Source organism: Myiozetetes cayanensis, unplaced genomic scaffold (assembly GCF_022539395.1).
Source record: "Myiozetetes cayanensis isolate MyiCay16 unplaced genomic scaffold, myiCay2020 scf13, whole genome shotgun sequence".
NCBI lineage: Eukaryota > Metazoa > Chordata > Aves > Passeriformes > Tyrannidae > Myiozetetes > Myiozetetes cayanensis.
The window spans coordinates 20,976,035-20,994,589 of record NW_026086937.1 but is presented as its reverse complement, the minus strand read 5'-3'; the positions used below and the strand labels follow the sequence as shown (position 1 = coordinate 20,994,589).

The window sequence follows — 18,555 nt, the reverse complement described above, 5'->3', positions numbered from 1 at the left end:
ATTTGCACTGATTTACACTAATTATTCATCCCAGGGATGTGGGCTCCTTTACAGTTAACAAGGTGCATTTTAGCGAAGTTCAGGATGTTAATTTGAGATAATCTTTTTATACAGCTCTGCCAACCAATTTTATGGCTTTTCCCCCCAACTCGAGTCAGTAGGTTTTGCCTTATCTGAACTGGCTTAAATATAATACAATATTTCCCAGGAACTGTGTTCCTTCAGTAGTCAAATCCCTTGGTGATTTGGAAAATGCATGTCATGTACTGTCCTGAAACCTTTTTGTGAAGGTTTTAGGGTGCATTCCTTACTTCTGTGTGGATATGCCCATGGAATATCCATAGAGACTGTGGACATCATAGTGCTTCCCCCACTTCTGCACTGCATCCATGCACAAGGTCTTGGAAAACATCAGCCTCTCGAGAATTCCTCGAAGAAAACAACACAAGCATCATTTGTAAGGTGTGTTTTTATTATTAATATTTCCAATCTTTAATGCACAATCATGATGTTCAAAAGCCCCTTTTTTCTCTTTAATTTTTTCACTGAGGCAGTAGAGCTATCACAAAACAAGAGTGCTGCTCTTGGTTGTTGGTTTGATCCATCTTTGCTCTGCAATATTCCCACTCTTGAGTTCTGCCCCTTGCCAGGAATAACTGAGAACTTTGCTCTTAAGTTTCTGAATCTTCATCTGACATCACATTGGCAAAGGTTACTTAAATTTACTACTAAATGCAAGCTATGAACTCTATTTAAATTCTGGATACATCTAAAAAAAACCACTGATAATGTCAGAGGATCTTTACATTATCAGACATCAATAAGGCAGTGACAATATTCAGAGAAAAAATGCAGTTGTACAAACTACACCTAAATTAGACATGGATTTTCTGTCCATAGGAATGTTCAAACCTCTCCCATAAGAACTAGAGTAAAATCATGTTGTATCCTTCAAGATAATTTCACAATTTGTAATTTATTTCATATATATAAATATGTGTATTTTGCTTTCTGATTAAAGTAGATGGACTTACTGGGAGTGTAAGGAGGGTAGTTTAAGTCATTCTGTTCACAGCCACTTCTTGAGCCCGCAATGAAGTTGGATACTTCATTCATATCCTGAAAAGGAAAAATGCAGGATGTAATAAAATTTCCATAAGCATATTTTCCTAAAAAAACAAAAGTCATCCATTGTATTTCTTCCATTGTAGTCTCTTATCCTTTAAGGAAATATTACTTGGTATTCTTAAACCTCTCCTTTATGGGATTTTCCAAGTCAATACATTTCAAACTTTGCTGTCTCCTTCCAGGAATATTTTATTTAAAAGTGGAAAAAGTGCATTTCTGTGTGCATCCCAGAACGTGCTGCAGGAAAATCATGGAATGAGAGAGCAAATTCACCCTGGAGACGTCGCAGTCGAGTGACCAATTTGCTTCACTCCAACTATTTGCTCTTTGTAAGAGAGCTGTGCAGCCTTACACTTCATGGCTGGACTTGAGGGAACCACAGAGTCAGTGAAAATAAGTGAGAAAAAACTCATTCTGGGACATTTTGTTGAGTCCTCATGTGCCACAGCAGGGTAGGAGGAGGCAGAGAAAATCAGGAGTGAGGTTAAGTCTGGGAACACTGGAGGAGTCAGGTGAAGGGGTTTTAAGAACCGGTTTTATTTCTCATCACCTGCTCTGATCTGATAGGTAAGAAATGAAATTAATTTTTTTTCCCCAAATTGAGACTGTTTTGCCCCTGATGGGAATCACAGAACTAGAGAATCCCAGAGTCATTAGGGTTGGAAAAGACCTCTGAGATCACAGAGTCCAACCTGCCTTGTCAGGGATGGGGACTCCACCACCTCCCTGGATTATTGACTGGTCCCTCCCTGTCCTTAATTTGATCCACAAGCCTTTTGTTGTGTTTCTTTCTCCCCTGTATTTTCTTCCCAGCTGAGAAGGTCTGTGATGGAGCAGCTTTGGTGCCCACCCAGGGCCACCCCACCACCCACAGGGCAGCTGAGGGACTGGAGTTTGCCAAACTGGTTGTATTTTAAATTGGTGCTGAGACAGGGACTGAGTAGTTTAAGTATAAACTTCCTTCAGGAACCCACTTTCAGAAGCTTTATTACAGGTTGTTCCTTAAAATAAACCCAAAACCTAAGCTGACCATTCAAAAGGGTTCTTCATCTCATCTGATTTCCATGAGCTGTACCTAAAATCCACTGTGCCAGGCTGTATTTTAGTCTTTTTGTGGGAGAACTTGTCTAGGAAGCTTGATTTTTCCAAAGCCTTCTCTGGAATAGCAACTGCAGATGGAACAGTGGGAATTCTATGAGCTACTTGGGGCATAGACCCACAGTTTATATGGAATATGTTCTGTATTCAGGATCTGTTTAGAATATGTTCACTGAGCAGGGAGGTTCATCAGCTGAAGTATTTAAGTGTCACTGAACATCCAAACTCCAGCATTTAAATGCCAAAACTCACAACCCAAATTCAAATTTAGAATTCAAATTTAAAATTCTAATTTAGAATTCAAATTTAGAATTCAAATTTAGAATTCAAATTTAGAATTCAAATTTAGAATTCAAATTTAGAATTCAAATTTAGAATTCAAATTTAGAATTCAAATTTAGAATTCAAATTTAGAATTCAAATTTAGAATTCAAATTTAAAATTAAAATTTAAAATTCTAATTTAAACTCCGAGTTCAACGCCAGGGGACAGACCCACCCTGCCCAGATTTCAGGTGCCTAAGAGTAAACCTTTCCCACTCAAGGCAAATTGAATTCAATGTTCACCCGCCCTCGACTGTTTTGAAAAGGAAAAATAAAAATGGCAATTCTGAGTTCCTTACAATCCAGATTCCATCGTAGGGCACCGTGTCATAAAACAATTTGCATTCTTCCACCCACCAGCTCGTGCAGTCCGGGTTGGTGAAGTCTGGGAACACAGTTTCCCCAGGCCACACCTGCAAATATCAAAAGGGAAGTAATTAATTAAACTTATGATATTATAAATATTATTATATGATATAAACTAAATTATATTAAAAAGACTTCAGAGAATCATAGAACTGCCCATGTCAGGACTGGACCTTGAAGAAGGGAGAGATGGAATGAATTTCTTAGATTTGGAGTTGTCAGTAATTCTTCTTGTCAGTCATGAAAGGAGCAATACACAGCTGAAAAGTTTCTCAGTATAAGATAAAATTATAAATTAAAAGAGGAGCTGGCTCTTCAGTTATTACTGAAAATAAATAGGAGCCTTCAAACTACCTTTCAATGTAAAAAAAAAAATTTAGGGTTAATGTGAAAAAGTATAATTTTAATTGTAATGCAAATTTAATTGTAATGTAATCTTAATAGTAATATAGTTTTATTTCTATTGAAAAAATAAAAATTAAAATTTAAAAATGTAAAAAAGTAATTCGGTTTAATGCAAAAAAATTTGAACGTCAAAACCCACCTTTTTAATGTAAAAAACTAAAAAAAAAAAAGAAAGGTTGAGAATTTTCATATCCTGAGTGCTCTCACTGGTAGTAATGTTACTGAAAGAAGCAACTTAGAAATGAGAGTTTTTAAAGGAGCCCCCTAGCCCTAAATTAAAGCAGAACAGTGACAACAAACTGAGTTCAAATGCATGAAACCACAATTACCTCCCCCACCAAGGCTGTTACTCCATCAGATTCATTCACCCAGACTTTTTTCTCCGTTCCCCTGACGTAGCTTCCATAGGCACTTCCATTCACCAGGTTTTGTGTGCTAATGGCAGGATCCTAAATAAAAAAAAAAAAAAAAAAGAAAAATATCAGAAAACAGGAAGAAAAGAAGGAACCAGCACACACTCCATTAATCATTATAGGCAAGAAATGCAAAAGTTACCAAAGAATAAATAAATAATTATAATATTAGTGTTTAAAGGGGGCAGAGAGGTCATTAAATGCTCACCAATATGATGATGTATTTTTGTCCGTAGCTGTGCATGTGCTCTGCAAACTGAGGGAGATCTCTAAACTTCTCTGTGTCGTAAGTGAAATCTTTCTTTTCCTCCATGTAGTCAATGTCTGTGAACTGGACATCCTGAAAGAGGAGGGAATTCATCTTTTACACATGGAGTGACGTGGAAAGATTTTTATGTTAGTCCAAAATAATTTCTTCTGACAATTCCTGCTTGTTTTATAGTGAATTGACTGTTGGGACTTCATTGCAGTCTGGCAGAGAGTTTGCTGTCAGGACCACTTGGAAGCAACATCTCACCTTGGACTCACAGCCCCAATTAATGGTTCTGACACATCTTTAGTGCCTAAAAAGAGCTGCATTTAAATTAACAGAATTTAAATGAATGCATATATTGGCACCCTTTCAAATAAACCCTGGACCCTGTGGCTGTGTCATTTCAGTTGCCTGACTTCAAGAGCTGTTCCCTTAAATCCAAACATTCCTTCCTCAACTCTTAGCCTAACATTAGGACATTTTTATTCTATTAAGACATCAGGTTAATGTAGTCTAAAATCTAATTTTCAAAGGTAATTGTACTTTACCTTTGACTGTCCATTAAGAATAAGACATAGCTCCATAGGACAATAAAAAATTATTTCATGGATTAGGTAACATGACAAGAAAAGTGGATACGGTTGGATGCATAAAAGTATTACAATGAAGTGCTCAAGTCACTGAGTGTGGGTCTACCATTAAAATGCACAAAAACCTTTGACCCCAGAAATTTCCCAATTCAAACTGAGTTGCTGAACAGCTCTGTGGGTCCTCCCTCCTGCCCCCCTCACCCCATACTCACATAAGGGAGTCCGATGGCCCTGTTCCTCTCCACCACGTTCATCACCTCCTCCAGGGAGCCGTAATTCCAGCGGCTCAGCTGGAAGCCCAGGCTCCAGTAGGAGGGAAACATTGGCAATCCCACGAACTGCAAGGGGAGAGAAGACATCCCACGTGCCATCAGTGCCCGTTTCCCTGAAGCCACACTCCTCAAATCTACTGGAACGATGCACACTAAACGAGCCTTCGCTCCCAAATGCAATATTTTTTTCTAGTTTTCTATCATTTATTTTAATAAATGAAAATATCTGGGGACAAGGACCATTCCTCAAAATGTCACTGAGATCTCAGCAGATCTTGAGAGGTACAAAAGATACCAGTGATATTTTATGATCATAAAATCATGGCATGCTTGTAAGCACACTGTCTATCCTATAAAATTGCCTGGGGCACAGGGATTTGTCCTTGTAACAGGAGGAACTCACATTATTGAGATATTAACAGTTAGTTAGATATATACTGAGTTATGTCTTCAGTTATAGGGTCAACACACACTGTCATACAAAGAGACAACAAAACCGAAATAAATCCCTTTAAAAGCACTTAAAATGATCTGTTCAATGCACACCCTCTGTAGGTAAAGATACCTGCAGGTACTCCTGGACTACTTGCTCTGGAGTGTCCCCCAGGAAGATGTAGAAATCCAGGATGCCACCGATGGTTCTGTAGGTCACTGCTGGAGCAGGCTGCACCACAAACTCTGCCAGACAAGAGTGCACAAAACTGAGCCTGAAGACCATCTCACTCTAAATTATCTTTTTAATTTTCTAGATTAGAAAGTTTACTGAAGTGAAAGACACAAACCAAAAATACCCAAAGAACCCAAAGCCATTAACTGAACTTTCAAATAGAGTAAATGTATTCAGGTAGCTCTTTTAAATGTCCAGATTTCCATTCCTTTACATCCTACAGAGAAGAGAATCAGAAGAAATCCAATGTTCAAGCTTTTATCTTTTAATTTTTACAAAGGTTTCTTACCCATGGCATTGCTATTCATTAAGAAAACACCAAAGGAGGCTCCAGTGGTGTCTTCCAAACACAGGAAGAAAGTTTGAACTCCATATAAGTTATGCATTTCCTAAAATGATAAAAAGAACAGATAAGATGACTAAAATCTAATAACAATCTGTTCTGGGATAGTTCAAAATCTATCACAGGTAGAACTTGAAACTTCTCAAAAGAGAGCAAACAGCAAACATTTCAATCCTGACACTTCCCTGCAGTTCTGTTTTCTCTTTCCTGGCATTATTCTCCTTTATGAGAACATTTTCCATTAAAACAAAGGTTCCCCCAATAAGCAGATAGTATAAGTGAGCAGATGTGATGGATCTGCAGGCAAGGCAGCACATATTGCAGCACTATTTCTGGGTAATAGATGTGCACATCAAGAGAGCAGGAGAACTTGAAAGGTGCTTTCATCACCTTTGACCACAGATCTGTCTTTCTGTCATTCCTACAAGGCAGTAATTTTATGTGTAATTTATGGAAATAAGAGTGTCTTGTTTCTTTTTTATTTCCTTTCTAGTGTGTTGTTTGTTTTGTGTGGGTTTTTGTTTGTTTGTGTTTTTTGTTTGTTTTTGATTTGTTGGGGTTGTTTGTTTGTTTGTTTTTTCTGTTGTTATTGTTAGCAACAAAACCCCTTAGAGACGTTGGCAATTTCTGCAATAGATGTGCTTCTTCTCCTAAAAGAAAACTCAGGTCTAAGTAAGAAACAGAACCTGAGTGTTTTAAACTCAGCCTAACTTGATTCTGTTCACTGTTAGTTAAACTTAATGAGTCTACACTCAAAGGAGATGAGAATTGTCTTCAAACCAGAGAAAATAATGAGAAGGAGTCTCAAGGTAAAGGGTACAAATTCCAAATTGTTAATTAACTACATATAGTCATCTCACTCTCTAATTCCTGTTAATACAGCTCCTATTTCAGTGAAACACAAGTTCTCCCTTAAATTAAAGCATATAGGTTGTTGCTTCATGAAATCGAGGTAATGGCAACAAAGAGTCTCACAATTACTGAGAAATGGGTGCCCCAGAAATTTTTTCATAAAGAGACAGCCAGAAGAACTAAAGAAAGAAATAACAGCTTACAGACATATTTTATCTTGGAAAGAAATAGCTGTTTAAAAGAATTTTTCCATCTTTTGATGAGCTACAGGGACGTTACTGAAGCAGCATCTGAACTGAACTCTGCACACATTGTATCATTATCCTATGCATTAGGACATACTAATTATTTATTAGTATGTTATTTGTTTTACTTATCAGTAGGAGCTGAAGACTCTCATCTATTAATGGTTATCAACCAGTTATCAACTACAAGCCGACACAAAAATCAGAAATCAGGGGACATTCATCAGCATCGTGGACTATGTTAGTGACAACACACAGTGACGACACACAGTGCCAGAGAAGACTTTGGGGAAAAACTCAGAGAGTGCATTAAGGCATAACAGGATGCATAACAGAACTGCCAGGAATGAGGTGAAATACAACCAGACTTACTCCAGAGGGGCCGATGTCCCTGCTGAACATGGGCCAGGTTTTCCAGTTGACATCGTGCCGGTACTGCTTGTGCACGTGCTCCCCCACCCCGTAAATGTTGCTGCTGGGCAGTTTGATTGAGAGCTGTAAGAACTGGTCAGCGTACACAAGGGGGCCTATGGTGGTGTCAAACCTGGTGAAACAACACAAAAATAATCAATAAGTAAGAAAAGCATTTCAGCAAGGATTGCTGCAATGACTGTTCAGATGGTTTTGTTGGGCCTGGATGGCAGGCTCGGGTCTCCATCCAGATCTTTCAGGTTTTCTTGCAATTGGTGATAGCAACAGGTCTGTCAGAACTCTGATTCTTTTGGGGCCTCGAGTGTGACAAATTATGATAGAATTTTATAAATTTTATAAATATCTGGACAATCAGGATTTTGGTAATGAAATGTAATGACATGTTGGTTCACACTTTACTTTTTCAAAGAGGCCTCCCGTGTGCAAATAAATTTATCAAGGATTTATCTCTGAGGGGCTGCCTTATCCCATGACAGCATCAGCTTCCTTTAGATACTCAGAGTCCAGCACCACCATCTTTTTTTCTCTAGAGACCAAAACTCTTATGAAATTAAACAAAAGCCTAAGGAAAACCTAGACAATGTTCCAGAGCACTGTTTCAACACAGTTCCACTGGACTGGGTTTGTTATTCCCCCTCCATACACCTGTTTAATCAGTCATGCACTACTGAATACCAAGTCCATCTTCTGTGCCCTCTATAATTGCAAATCAATCATTACAGAGGATTCTAAGCAAGAAAACAATACTAATAAGAGCAATAAATGACCCCTAATTAATTAAACTTGAAGCCTTGGTAATCCAGCTGGTCTGGCTCTGTGACAGGTAATCATTGCTGGGCTGGTTTAATAACCATGTTCATCCTGACACTTCCCCTCTATCATGGTCAATGGCTTGGGTTATTTATTTATTTATTTTTAGAATGCAAATGGGATGGAAGAATTCAATGTACAAGTCCATCAAATATTTTATTTCCAGTCTTGTATGACCAGCTGAGCAGTGGCTCACAGAGCTACTGAGGATATCACAGGCCTAAAGGGCAGCCTGGCTTTGGTGGTTCAGGGGTTCAGCACGATTGCAACCAAGGAGATACAAGGTGCAATCAGGAGTTTTCCCACATGATTTGCATGTGCAAGGCGTCCTTCAGATAATAAAAATTCCCTAAATTGATGGAACCAAGTAGCTGTAGAGATTTCCCCCTGTTGGAGGGAAGTGAAGAGAGAGCCAGACCCGAAACCTTTCAGACAGAGCTCCTACAGCTCCTACAGACTTTGCTTCCAAAGGCCTCTCAGGAGTCCCGGCAGAATATCCATCAGTCAAACAGAAGAGAAGATGATGCTTTGTGTGGCATCACCAGCTCTCAGAGGACACCAGTGGCACCCCTGGCACCCCGAAAAGCACCACAGTTACTCACAGCACTTTGCCATTGCTCGCTCTGGTCACCACGAGGCCAAAGGGGTTCTGCTTAAGCGTCACTTCGTACTTCAGGTTGGAGGCTGCAGATCCAGTGAATGGTTTCACGTGCTCGTGAGGGACTTCAAACCTTTGTGTTTTAGGATCAGTGATCTGCACATATTTAAACAGAAGTGTTGGGCCTTTATAAATTAATCCCCAATTCAAATATTTTTCAGCATGAACACATAGTTCTGACTTGGGGCGCTTCCACCTTTGTCCCAATCTCCTTTTCTGCTTTCACTGTTTCATTTTCCTCACAGTACTTGACTCTGTCTCCCTGCATCAGCAGGAACCCACCATAAGATGAAGTCTCCCACAGAAGAAGCTGCTCAAGCCCAGAACCCATTGACACCCCACATTCATGGCATGGACTGTTGAGCTTCCCATAGAAAACAGGAACCATTGGAAAAGTTAATGTTGTCTGTCAGAATGATTGAGAGGTATGGTCAGGTCGTAAATAAAAAGCAAGTAAAATATGTTCAACCCCAAATTTTTCCTGTGATGGGGAAGAATGGTAGGTAACATAAAAACTGAGCTTCCCAAAGGTCTCCAAGTTTTCATGCAGAAATCCCACCGTGCTAAACCTGATGCACTGAGCAGAGAGGACAAAGAAAGGAGCCAGGGATTTCAGTGGGAATCATGAGGGTGCCTCAGAGGGATCCACCCAACCCTACAACCTCACACCTTGCAGAGAACATGAGCCTTGAAGCAGCAGAGAAAAAGCATTAACCTTGAAATGGAAGCGGTTTGGTGTCTGATACTCCCCGGTGAGCAGAACGGTGTTGATGTCGTTCCCAAAGAGAGTAGGTGATGGCAACCTCTTCAGTGTAGCCTCAAACCCTTGGGAGGAAAGCAGAAGTTGCTGTGTTGTTCTGGCCATCAGCACGTGCAGGGGTAGGGGGGGAGCCCAGCCCGCAGCTCACCTGCCTTGGTGGATTTTTTTGACCCCTGGACTTTGTAGCCGTGTTTTGGGGAGAAGAAACACCAGGGCACGTTGGTGTCGGCCTGGGGGCTCCAGCAGCAGCCACGGAGAGAGCAGGTCCTCTGAGGCAAGGACATGAGGGGCACAAATGAGCTGGTGTTACACAAATAAATCCATGCTAAACCCATTAAAAAAAAAAAAACACATTTTACCCCAAACACCAGAAATCTTAATAATATCTGCAATGGGATCAGCTCCCTCTTTGAAACTCTGCTGAGGGAACTCAGTGGCACAGAACACACCAAGTAGGATTCTTTCTGGATTCAGAGTAAACTTGCTTATCGGGCATGCCTCCTTTCTTAAAACCACAAGATCCACAGGCCAAATGAACACTTCAAAATAATTATTGAACATTTAAAAATAATTATGGAAACATTTGAGCTGTGACAGATGCAGTATAGCCTGACCAAAAGTCACACCCTGGAGAGAAGGTAAAATTTATACTTGGCTTAACATCTGGTAAACATCTGATTAAACATCTATATATGCATAATTGAACACGTAATGTGTACACTTAAATGTAATTTTTCAATATCAGAAACGTTCAGATGGCTTCTGCAGAACCTCAAATTGAGATAAATCAATGGTTTTATCCTCAAAAAAAACCCCAAATAAACCTATTGTTTCAAGGCTCTTTCTCAGTGTAGTGACACCAAGGGTTACACTTCCATTCAGTAGTCCAGGAAAGTGAAATTCCTTTGCTGTTAGAAACGAACTTGTCCACGTGCTGTGTGCTTGAATTTTATGGTTGAAGATAAGATTTGGGTGACACATCACTAAGCTTCCACCCATTTTCTCACCTTAAGCTCCCCATTCACTACATAGAGCAAAGGGCAGTGGTAAAACAAATAGAAATCCAAGATTCACTGAGGGCAAAGGGCGGCACCCTTAAGTGATCTCAGGTATCCAAATTCAACATGAACAGCCTTGAGACCTTCCACCTGTCCCAACAAAAGCTGTTTCTGCCTTCATCTCATTGTTTTTGGTGTTTGTGCCGTGCTTATTTAAAATATTCTGCAGTTTAAAAAGGTGGGCATGGTCCAAAATCTTCACTGCTGGTGGCCTTGCTGACACTTGGTTTGGGGTTCAGGAGCCCAGCCTGGTCAGTGCAGGTCAAATTATTTTCTCAGCCACTGAACAGAGCAAAGATAAGGCACTTCCAGCTCAGAAATTAGGGAAGTGTTGAAGGAAGCACAGAGGGAGCTCAGAGAGCCACTGGCTTGGGAAGTCTCAGTGCATCTGTTCGATTGCTCAGAGCACAAAAATCGCTTCAAAACCATCCAAGACAAACCCAGATTCACCAAACAGGTGAATGCTTGTCATGGATCCATCACACCAGAAAACACATTTGCTCTCATTTTCTTTAGGTTTCAGGCGAAAAACACAGTTGGAGGAAAAATGTAGTGACTCATTTCCCCCCACACTGATCCACAAACCGATGCACTTTGCAAGGCTGTGATAAAGCCACGCTCACTTCCCTCCTTCCCAGATCCCACCATGACAACTCCCTATTGCCCATTTTATAAACTATTGCAATGCCCTCTAAGAATGCAGAGATCACAGCTTTGATCTCTTAGTTCATTTATTTTGTTTCCTTCACAAAGAATCACAGAATCAACTAGCTTAGGAAAGACCTCTGAGATTGGGTCCAACCTTTAATTCATATATAGGGGAATATCCTAAGTTCATAAGAACAGAGTTGTACCTCCATCCCCTTATCCCTTCCTAGACCAGTGACTATCCCATGCAATGCAAAATAACTGGAACAACAGGTTTTCCTAAAGCCTGGTAGTTCAAGCATCCACCTTCCCAACTTCCTGAGCATCCTTTTCTTTTTCCCCAGTTACTTCTCATGAATATTTCTTGACTGTTTTCAGCAGTTACTTTGCAGTCCAGGGATATTTTTCCAGCCAGATCTTATCCTAGATCTGTGAGCTGTAGCTCTGTATTTCTGTGGTTTATTGAGCTTTGGGCACGTGGAGGTAAATACAGAAGAAGTTCAAGATCGGCTACGCCTGGCACAGGGAAAGGAGCAGAGTTCACCAAAGATACTGGGGAGGTTGTTATAAAAGCTATCACTGAGTATAAATAAAGATGTGATCCCAGGCTCTGAGCTATAAAACCAGCACAAGGGATACCAACAGCCAATAAAACCAAAGTCAAAGCTTAATAAGGAACAATCCTGGATACGAGGAAGCAGTTTACACTGAGGTACAGCACGAACTGAGCACCAAGGATTAACTGAGCACCAAGAGCTTGTCTGTGCTGGTTTCATCTTGAACATCTTCCTTGAATAAGGGAATCAAGGCAGCCAAGAACCTTCTACATGAGCTTAAGCAAATCCTGGTTTTCCCAGCTGCTGCTTACTGTGAAACCCATTTGTGCAAACCACTACAGAAGAGTGATGTTATTCTAAGCAGGCACCTGTAGTTTTACAGCCCTGCCAGGCAAACCTGAGAGCTTTCCTCAGGGCGTGGGTTAAAGGTGATATTTCTCTCTGAAATTATCCATGAAGCCTCTTTTTTCCTCAGTAAGAAAAGAACAGATTCAGGAATCATTGATTTTATCTCTAATTCTAGAGCAGGTACCTGCAGTGCTCCAGTGTTCACCTGGCCCTACGTTTCTGCTGGGATCTGTAATTTGGTTGTTTTTAATTCTTTCTTACAGTTGCAACCAGAGCATGACTGCCTCCTTCCCTGCATGATGAGTGCAGCACTTAACATGGGGTGACTGATTCAAAGGTAGTTATTAAAGAATAAAGTGATCTGCATGACTTCCACAGTGCTGTGCACGTTCCTGGGGCAGGGAAGGAACAGCAAGAGCAGAGGGACAGGCTGTGATTTGAACCTTTCCTAACCTGTCCCCCACAGGACTTATAGATCATAACAAACCCCATGGCATGACAGGAGTTTTACAACTGTCATATCTGGAATTACACTGGGAATTTCTTTACAGATTGAGACAGCTGGTTAACATTTTTTTATGCCTCTGTGATTGACAGAAATATCCCACATCACACTGGTTTTGTTTGGTTTTTTTTCTTGATCCTAAGCTGCCCCTGCCCCCAGCCAAAAAGAGATTCCAGGCATCCACCAGCTCCCATCAGAAGATAAGAACATGCATAATAAGGATGAAAAATAATAATCATTATAATTATAATACTCTTTCAAGACTAACTATTTCAGAAAGGTTCTGAATGTGAGAGCACTGAAAAGTAAGTGCCATTGTAGAATCATGGAATGGTTTGAGATGGAAGGGACCTTAAAACTCATCTTGTGGGCAGGGCAACCTTTCACTAGACCAAGTTGCTCCAAGCCTCATCCAGCCTGAGATGATATTTTTCACTGGGAATTTTAATTTAGAGGGGTTTAAGCCAAAATATCATTTCCATACTCTGCCCTCCCAGATGGGAAATGCTCAACCAAGAGAGGAGGACACCAAGATCCAAAGTGCTCCTGAAAATACACTGTGTCCACGTGCCTCACATTTCCCAAGTCTTGCACATTTGAGCAAAGCCCATCTTCACCTGCTATTTCTGAACTATCACAAATGCTAGTTTTTGATCTATCACACAAAATGAAGCTGTTCAGCTAAAAGTTGTTAAAATAAAGAGTGACTTTTTTTTAACTGCTTGATGTCTAGCTAATTTTGTTTCCCACCCATCCCAAACCCAAAGCGCTGGGGACACCATTTTGGTTAAATAAGCATGAGGTTTTATGGGAGAAAGTCTATTTTGTAGTATTTTCTAGAACATTTTCAGACCTTTGTTGCCAGTTGATCCGGGATGCAGTCAATCCTCTCCTCTGTTTGTATATTCAGACACTGGGGGTAAAAATCTGTTTGGGAAACAAAACAATGGGTTATTTACCAGCATCCCCAAACTGCAGGAATAACTTGAACACCTCTTAACTCACTAACTTCTCCTGCTGGCTCCATCTTGAACCTCTAAAATAGATTAGAATGAGTAAAAATTATTGCTTACATGATTTATTTTTATCTTTGAAAAATTGCACACAACTATTTCAGACGGGACAAGATTGATACTTTTATGCCTTAAGGTGTGCATTAATCCCATTTTTTCTGTGGGTCTACATGCATTGCTCCTTGTGAAAAATAGGTGCCAAATTAAAATGAGAGGGAATTTTCTCTTTCCTGAATGTCCCAGTGGTGCTCTCATGGTGCTCCTTCCCCCAAACCACTGTTTTCCAAAGGATCTTGAGTTGGAGCACCAGGTAAAAACACCTTAAAGCTCCATTAAGATGCTCCATTAGATTTCAGGTTTGTCAGACTGAATTTGAGGTGACCTCTGGGCAGCTTTAGCTGACAAAAGGGGGCACTGAATGTTATTTTACATCTTTGGGAACACTGTTTGTGTCTGGAATGAGGACCATGAAGTGTAGAAGTGTGGCCTGGGGCTGACATGCACACACAGCCCCAGACTTGCCTGTTTGCATTATCTGTAATATCTGCACTTGCACTTTTTGCCCAGGGAAACTCCTACTCGTGACAGAAACAGGAAAAAAAGATGCAGATCTTGGTCTGTAAGGGCAGTTTTATTAAAGCACAGAAGTGCTTGCTTTGTATAAGCAATTGTTTTTTATTTTTCTGCCATTTTCACCTCCAAGCTTTTTGCTTCAGTCCCTGTGTGTAAATGGAATTACTCAGTCGAAATGGAACTGCAAGTAAAGCAGGTGCTCTAAATCACAGCCCTGTAACATAAGAGGGTCCTGATATACCAATACATCAGGGTTATAATGTATCTCTCTGATTCCTTTTTTTTTTCATAGTTATTTTATTTCATACTCAAAAATTTTGAAATTATATGCTCATAAAGAAAGTCCAGCCATGAGGGGCAGAGGTAAAACATTTTTCATGACTATAAATTCTGAGTCATGCTATTTATTATGTTCATAACTGATATTTTGAGTCAAATTACCCATAGGAAGGACCGACCACCATCCACCTTTGGATGATGATAAGCACAGAACGGCGACACCGAGGCAGGCAGCTCCCACTCAGGGGGTTTTCCCCTGGCCCTGCAGCATCCATGGGGAGTCCTTACCTGGATCTTTGACTCCAGACTGTCCTGTTGCCAGCAGCCCAATGAGGACACAGGTTATGACTGTTACTATGGAGAAGAGGACGATCAGGCTGATCTCCAGCCCGCTGAGCTGCCTCTTGCCCATCTACACGGGAGAAACAGCGTTGGTGAAAGGAAAGCACAAGCAACACCTTTGAAATCCCTACAAATTGCCTTGCTGATTCATTAGACTTTTTGAAGTGATTCAGGTTTTAAAATCACGTGAAGTGATTCAGGTTTTAAAACATGCTAACTAATCCTGAGGCTTAAATGAAGCGTTCCAATAAATCTCCAAGTCAGGACAATTCACACAGCACACATTATGGTTTTATTACACCAGTGTGACCAGTCACTGAGAAATGTATTTTGCTCCCTGAAAACCACTTTACACACAGAGAACAATTTCCCCCTGAGATTAACTATGGAGTTTCCTACCTCTCACTAAAATTCCTGAAACTGAAAACAAAGAAAATCTTCTTCCCCTTTTTTTTTTTTTTTAATTTTAAAAGCTTCCTTTCCTGCTTTAACATAAACAATGCTTATTTTACAAAGGAGGAAGCTGATTTATTAAAAATGTACTTGATAAAGCCTCCAATAAACTCTGATAGCGTGTCCATGACACGTGGCAAAGGCAAGACAGAGGTAACAGGGTAAATCATTTACACAGTGGAAGAACAGATCACGTGTACCAACCCATGGTACTGTGGTTGCTACTGAAATCACAAATCTGGGAGGGTGTGTTGATGGAGTCAGTACCTTAAACTGCTATAAAACTTATGGTTTTCCCAGAATTTGGAGGTTTTTTTGCTGGACAGAGTAGAACCAGTTGCTCAGCCCCAATCAAAGAACACCCCGGCAACATTAACACTGAACCATGCACCAGCAATAAAACTAATTAAAACTAATCTCCAGCATCCAGATCAATATCCATTGGCAGCTATTGCTACATTTAACATTTGGTCAAGAACATTTACCCTTCTAAAACAACCTTAAATACAGAGAAATCGGCTCTTTTTAATTCAATCAAGGAAGTGTGGGAATACACGTGCGCTGTGCTGGCACAGCAGAGCACACCTACACGTTTTAGTGATGACCCAAAGCTGGGAAAGATACTTTAGAACAAACTTTTTGAGTGTGAAATAACACTTTAAGTCATTTTAGTCTCCTGCCTGCCATTTCTTCAAAGTTTAACCCGTCACCCTACAAGTATCCTTGTCTCAAAAGCCTTTTTTGCTATTTCACACCCCCCATGACATCAACCAGCAGTCCTAAAAAAAGTAGGGATCATTTTTCTGAAAAATAGGACCTCATTCAAGTTCTTATCATCCAGGCCTCCCCCCTCAGCTGAATCACTGCATTTAAGTTCTTTCCTTCTCATGGTCTTTTCCCCGAGACCCAACACTTGGGAAATAAAGCTTTATAATTTATAACTATAAATCCTGTCGTGTGACGGGCACTCAGCAATGAGGGAAAGCTCTCCAGAATCTCAGATGCAACAAAATGAGCGACATACCTTAAAGCCCCTGTGGTTCCTTCATCTGCTGCTCTTGGTTGTAAAGTTGAACATGAAAACTGATGTTTTATGTTCTGTGTTATCAGTTCTCTGCCCTGTTTGCAAACCCCTCAGCCAATGGCAGGTACAACATAATTACAGGCAGATTACACTTTGGACTGAGCAGTCACTGAGATTATTGCAGGAATGGCTGGTTAATTAATAATATTTTGGTGTGATATAAAGCATCAGATTCTGCAATGAGAGAAAAATCAGCCATAAAATGCATAATTATTGGTTTCTATTGTCTCCTTTCTCCATATCTTCATTATAGAACCTCCACAGAACCTTCATGTGATTTGTCTCTCATGTGTGCTTTAAGCAGCACAAGAAGTCATTAAACATTCCCAAATCAGGAAAAGAGCTATTTCAACAGTTGCAGGAGAGAACTGAATTTACGAGCATTAAAATCGAATTAATTTTAAAATATTAATTTTAATAATAATCTAAGCAGATTTCACAGGATACTAACAATAAATGTCAAGGGCTGAAGAAAAAGATGAAAGATTAACATGGAAGAGAGCTTATAGGGAAGAGGCTTCCATCATAATCTAAACATGAAACCTTCACACTTAACTCAGTTTTGTGCTTTTCTCACGACAGATAGGTATGACCTTAACATTAAATCTTTGTGTTCCAAAGAAAAGCTTTCACTTCATGCTAGTAAGTGCTTACAAGTTACTTTTTTCAATAATAAAGGAATGGCTGAGAAGTGCCACTCGTATTTTTTTTTGTTTGTTTGTTTGTTCCTCTTCCACAGCCTCCCTTCTGAGTGGGAAGTGCAGGAATGAGATGTTTCCTCCGGGAGCACAGAGGGGATGGTCCCCTTTTCCTCAGTCAGCACTTGAAGAGAAAGGAAATCAATGGCCCACAAAGAGCACCAGGGCTCTCCTGCAGCCATCCATCTCTGCACAGATCAATGCCACCAGACTGCTTTTGAAATGCTGCCTCTCATTGAGCCACCCCACCCTCTCCTTTTTATTGTAACAGCACGAATGTCCCGGCGTGTCCAAGCAAACCCCGGGAGCTCTGCTCAAAAGAGCTAAATATGCTGCTTTATGAGTGTACATTGAGGCCAAAATAACAGCTTGGTGTGGATTATGAGAAGATGGTAATGGTGAGGGAGGCCTGAGGGGATGGTTTGACGTAAATCTGTTTTCCAAGGGATATATTTCATTTCAGTGTTCCGGGAAAGTGCTCGGTCAGCCCAGCACCTGTCCACACGTTTCATTTACCCCTGCCTGCAACCTCCCTGCCATCAATAAAACAATTTGCTTAAGTGCTTTCCTGAATTCACGGCACTACAACCTCCTATTATCCATCACCTGGTGAACTGTTCCCTGGGCCGCTCCAGAGCACAAAAAGCAGGAAACAAAAAGGCCTCTCAAGGGGGGTTCAACCAGCAGGATTCCCTCCTGAGGGTGTTTTTCATTAGTCTACAAAAGGACGTCACCAACAGGGCTTTCAGGGCAAAAGGTGGGATGTTGAACTCCAAGGAGGAGGAATGGGGAAGGCTCTTCAGGCAGGGACACCGAGAGGCTGCAAAGACAACCAAGAGCTCCATTAAATCACGAGCTGGAGCAGCGTGGTCTCCACTGTGTCCTGCTCTGGTTTCCAGGAATTAAGAGCTGATTCATTCCTGACAGCTGGCAAGAAGAATTGCTGGAAGCCCAGGAGTACAGGTTAGACTGGAGAGAACAGTGTAGGAAAACAAGGCAGGAAATTAGGCACTGCTAAAATGCAGTCATTTGAAAGGAGACGTTTATCTCTTCTCTTGTAACAGGTCCGTTTTTTAATTAAGTCACATACAACCTGACAAACTTGTTAGCTGGTCAGAGCCAGCTCCCTGGTTGTATTCATTCAGTCAGCTAATAATTGGGTTTTCAGCTGAAGGACCACGTCAGGAAAGAGCTTAGAATTTTTCTACACTTTCATGAGATTTGTTGCTTTTTCAGGTATCAAATATTTAATATAACTTACAGTTAAGTTGCAGTCTTTAATTCCTGTAATAATCTGCTTGTGGGTTATCAGTTAATCCAGGGATATTAATAATATTATTATTATTATATTATAGAAGGACATCAATCACAGATCCAGTGGG

The 18,555-nt window shown here is 40.5% G+C and overlaps 1 protein-coding gene across 1 annotated transcript in view; it reads right to left on the bottom strand.

Moving 5' to 3' along the window:
• The window catches only part of SI (sucrase-isomaltase), a 43,114-nt gene extending 28,106 nt beyond the window's left edge, over positions 1-15,008 (bottom strand). The window contains exons 1-14 of the mRNA XM_050308026.1: positions 14,885-15,008; positions 13,585-13,658; positions 9,764-9,884; positions 9,571-9,680; positions 8,800-8,951; positions 7,328-7,499; positions 5,805-5,904; positions 5,414-5,526; positions 4,789-4,914; positions 3,942-4,073; positions 3,650-3,769; positions 2,849-2,962; positions 1,035-1,119; positions 312-429 (exon numbers count right to left, since the gene is read on the bottom strand). Of these exons, the coding sequence (XP_050163983.1) occupies positions 312-429; positions 1,035-1,119; positions 2,849-2,962; positions 3,650-3,769; positions 3,942-4,073; positions 4,789-4,914; positions 5,414-5,526; positions 5,805-5,904; positions 7,328-7,499; positions 8,800-8,951; positions 9,571-9,680; positions 9,764-9,884; positions 13,585-13,658; positions 14,885-15,008 (1,661 nt within the window). The remainder of the gene's footprint in view (positions 1-311; positions 430-1,034; positions 1,120-2,848; positions 2,963-3,649; positions 3,770-3,941; positions 4,074-4,788; positions 4,915-5,413; positions 5,527-5,804; positions 5,905-7,327; positions 7,500-8,799; positions 8,952-9,570; positions 9,681-9,763; positions 9,885-13,584; positions 13,659-14,884) is intronic.
• Positions 15,009-18,555: the final 3,547 nt, after the last annotated feature.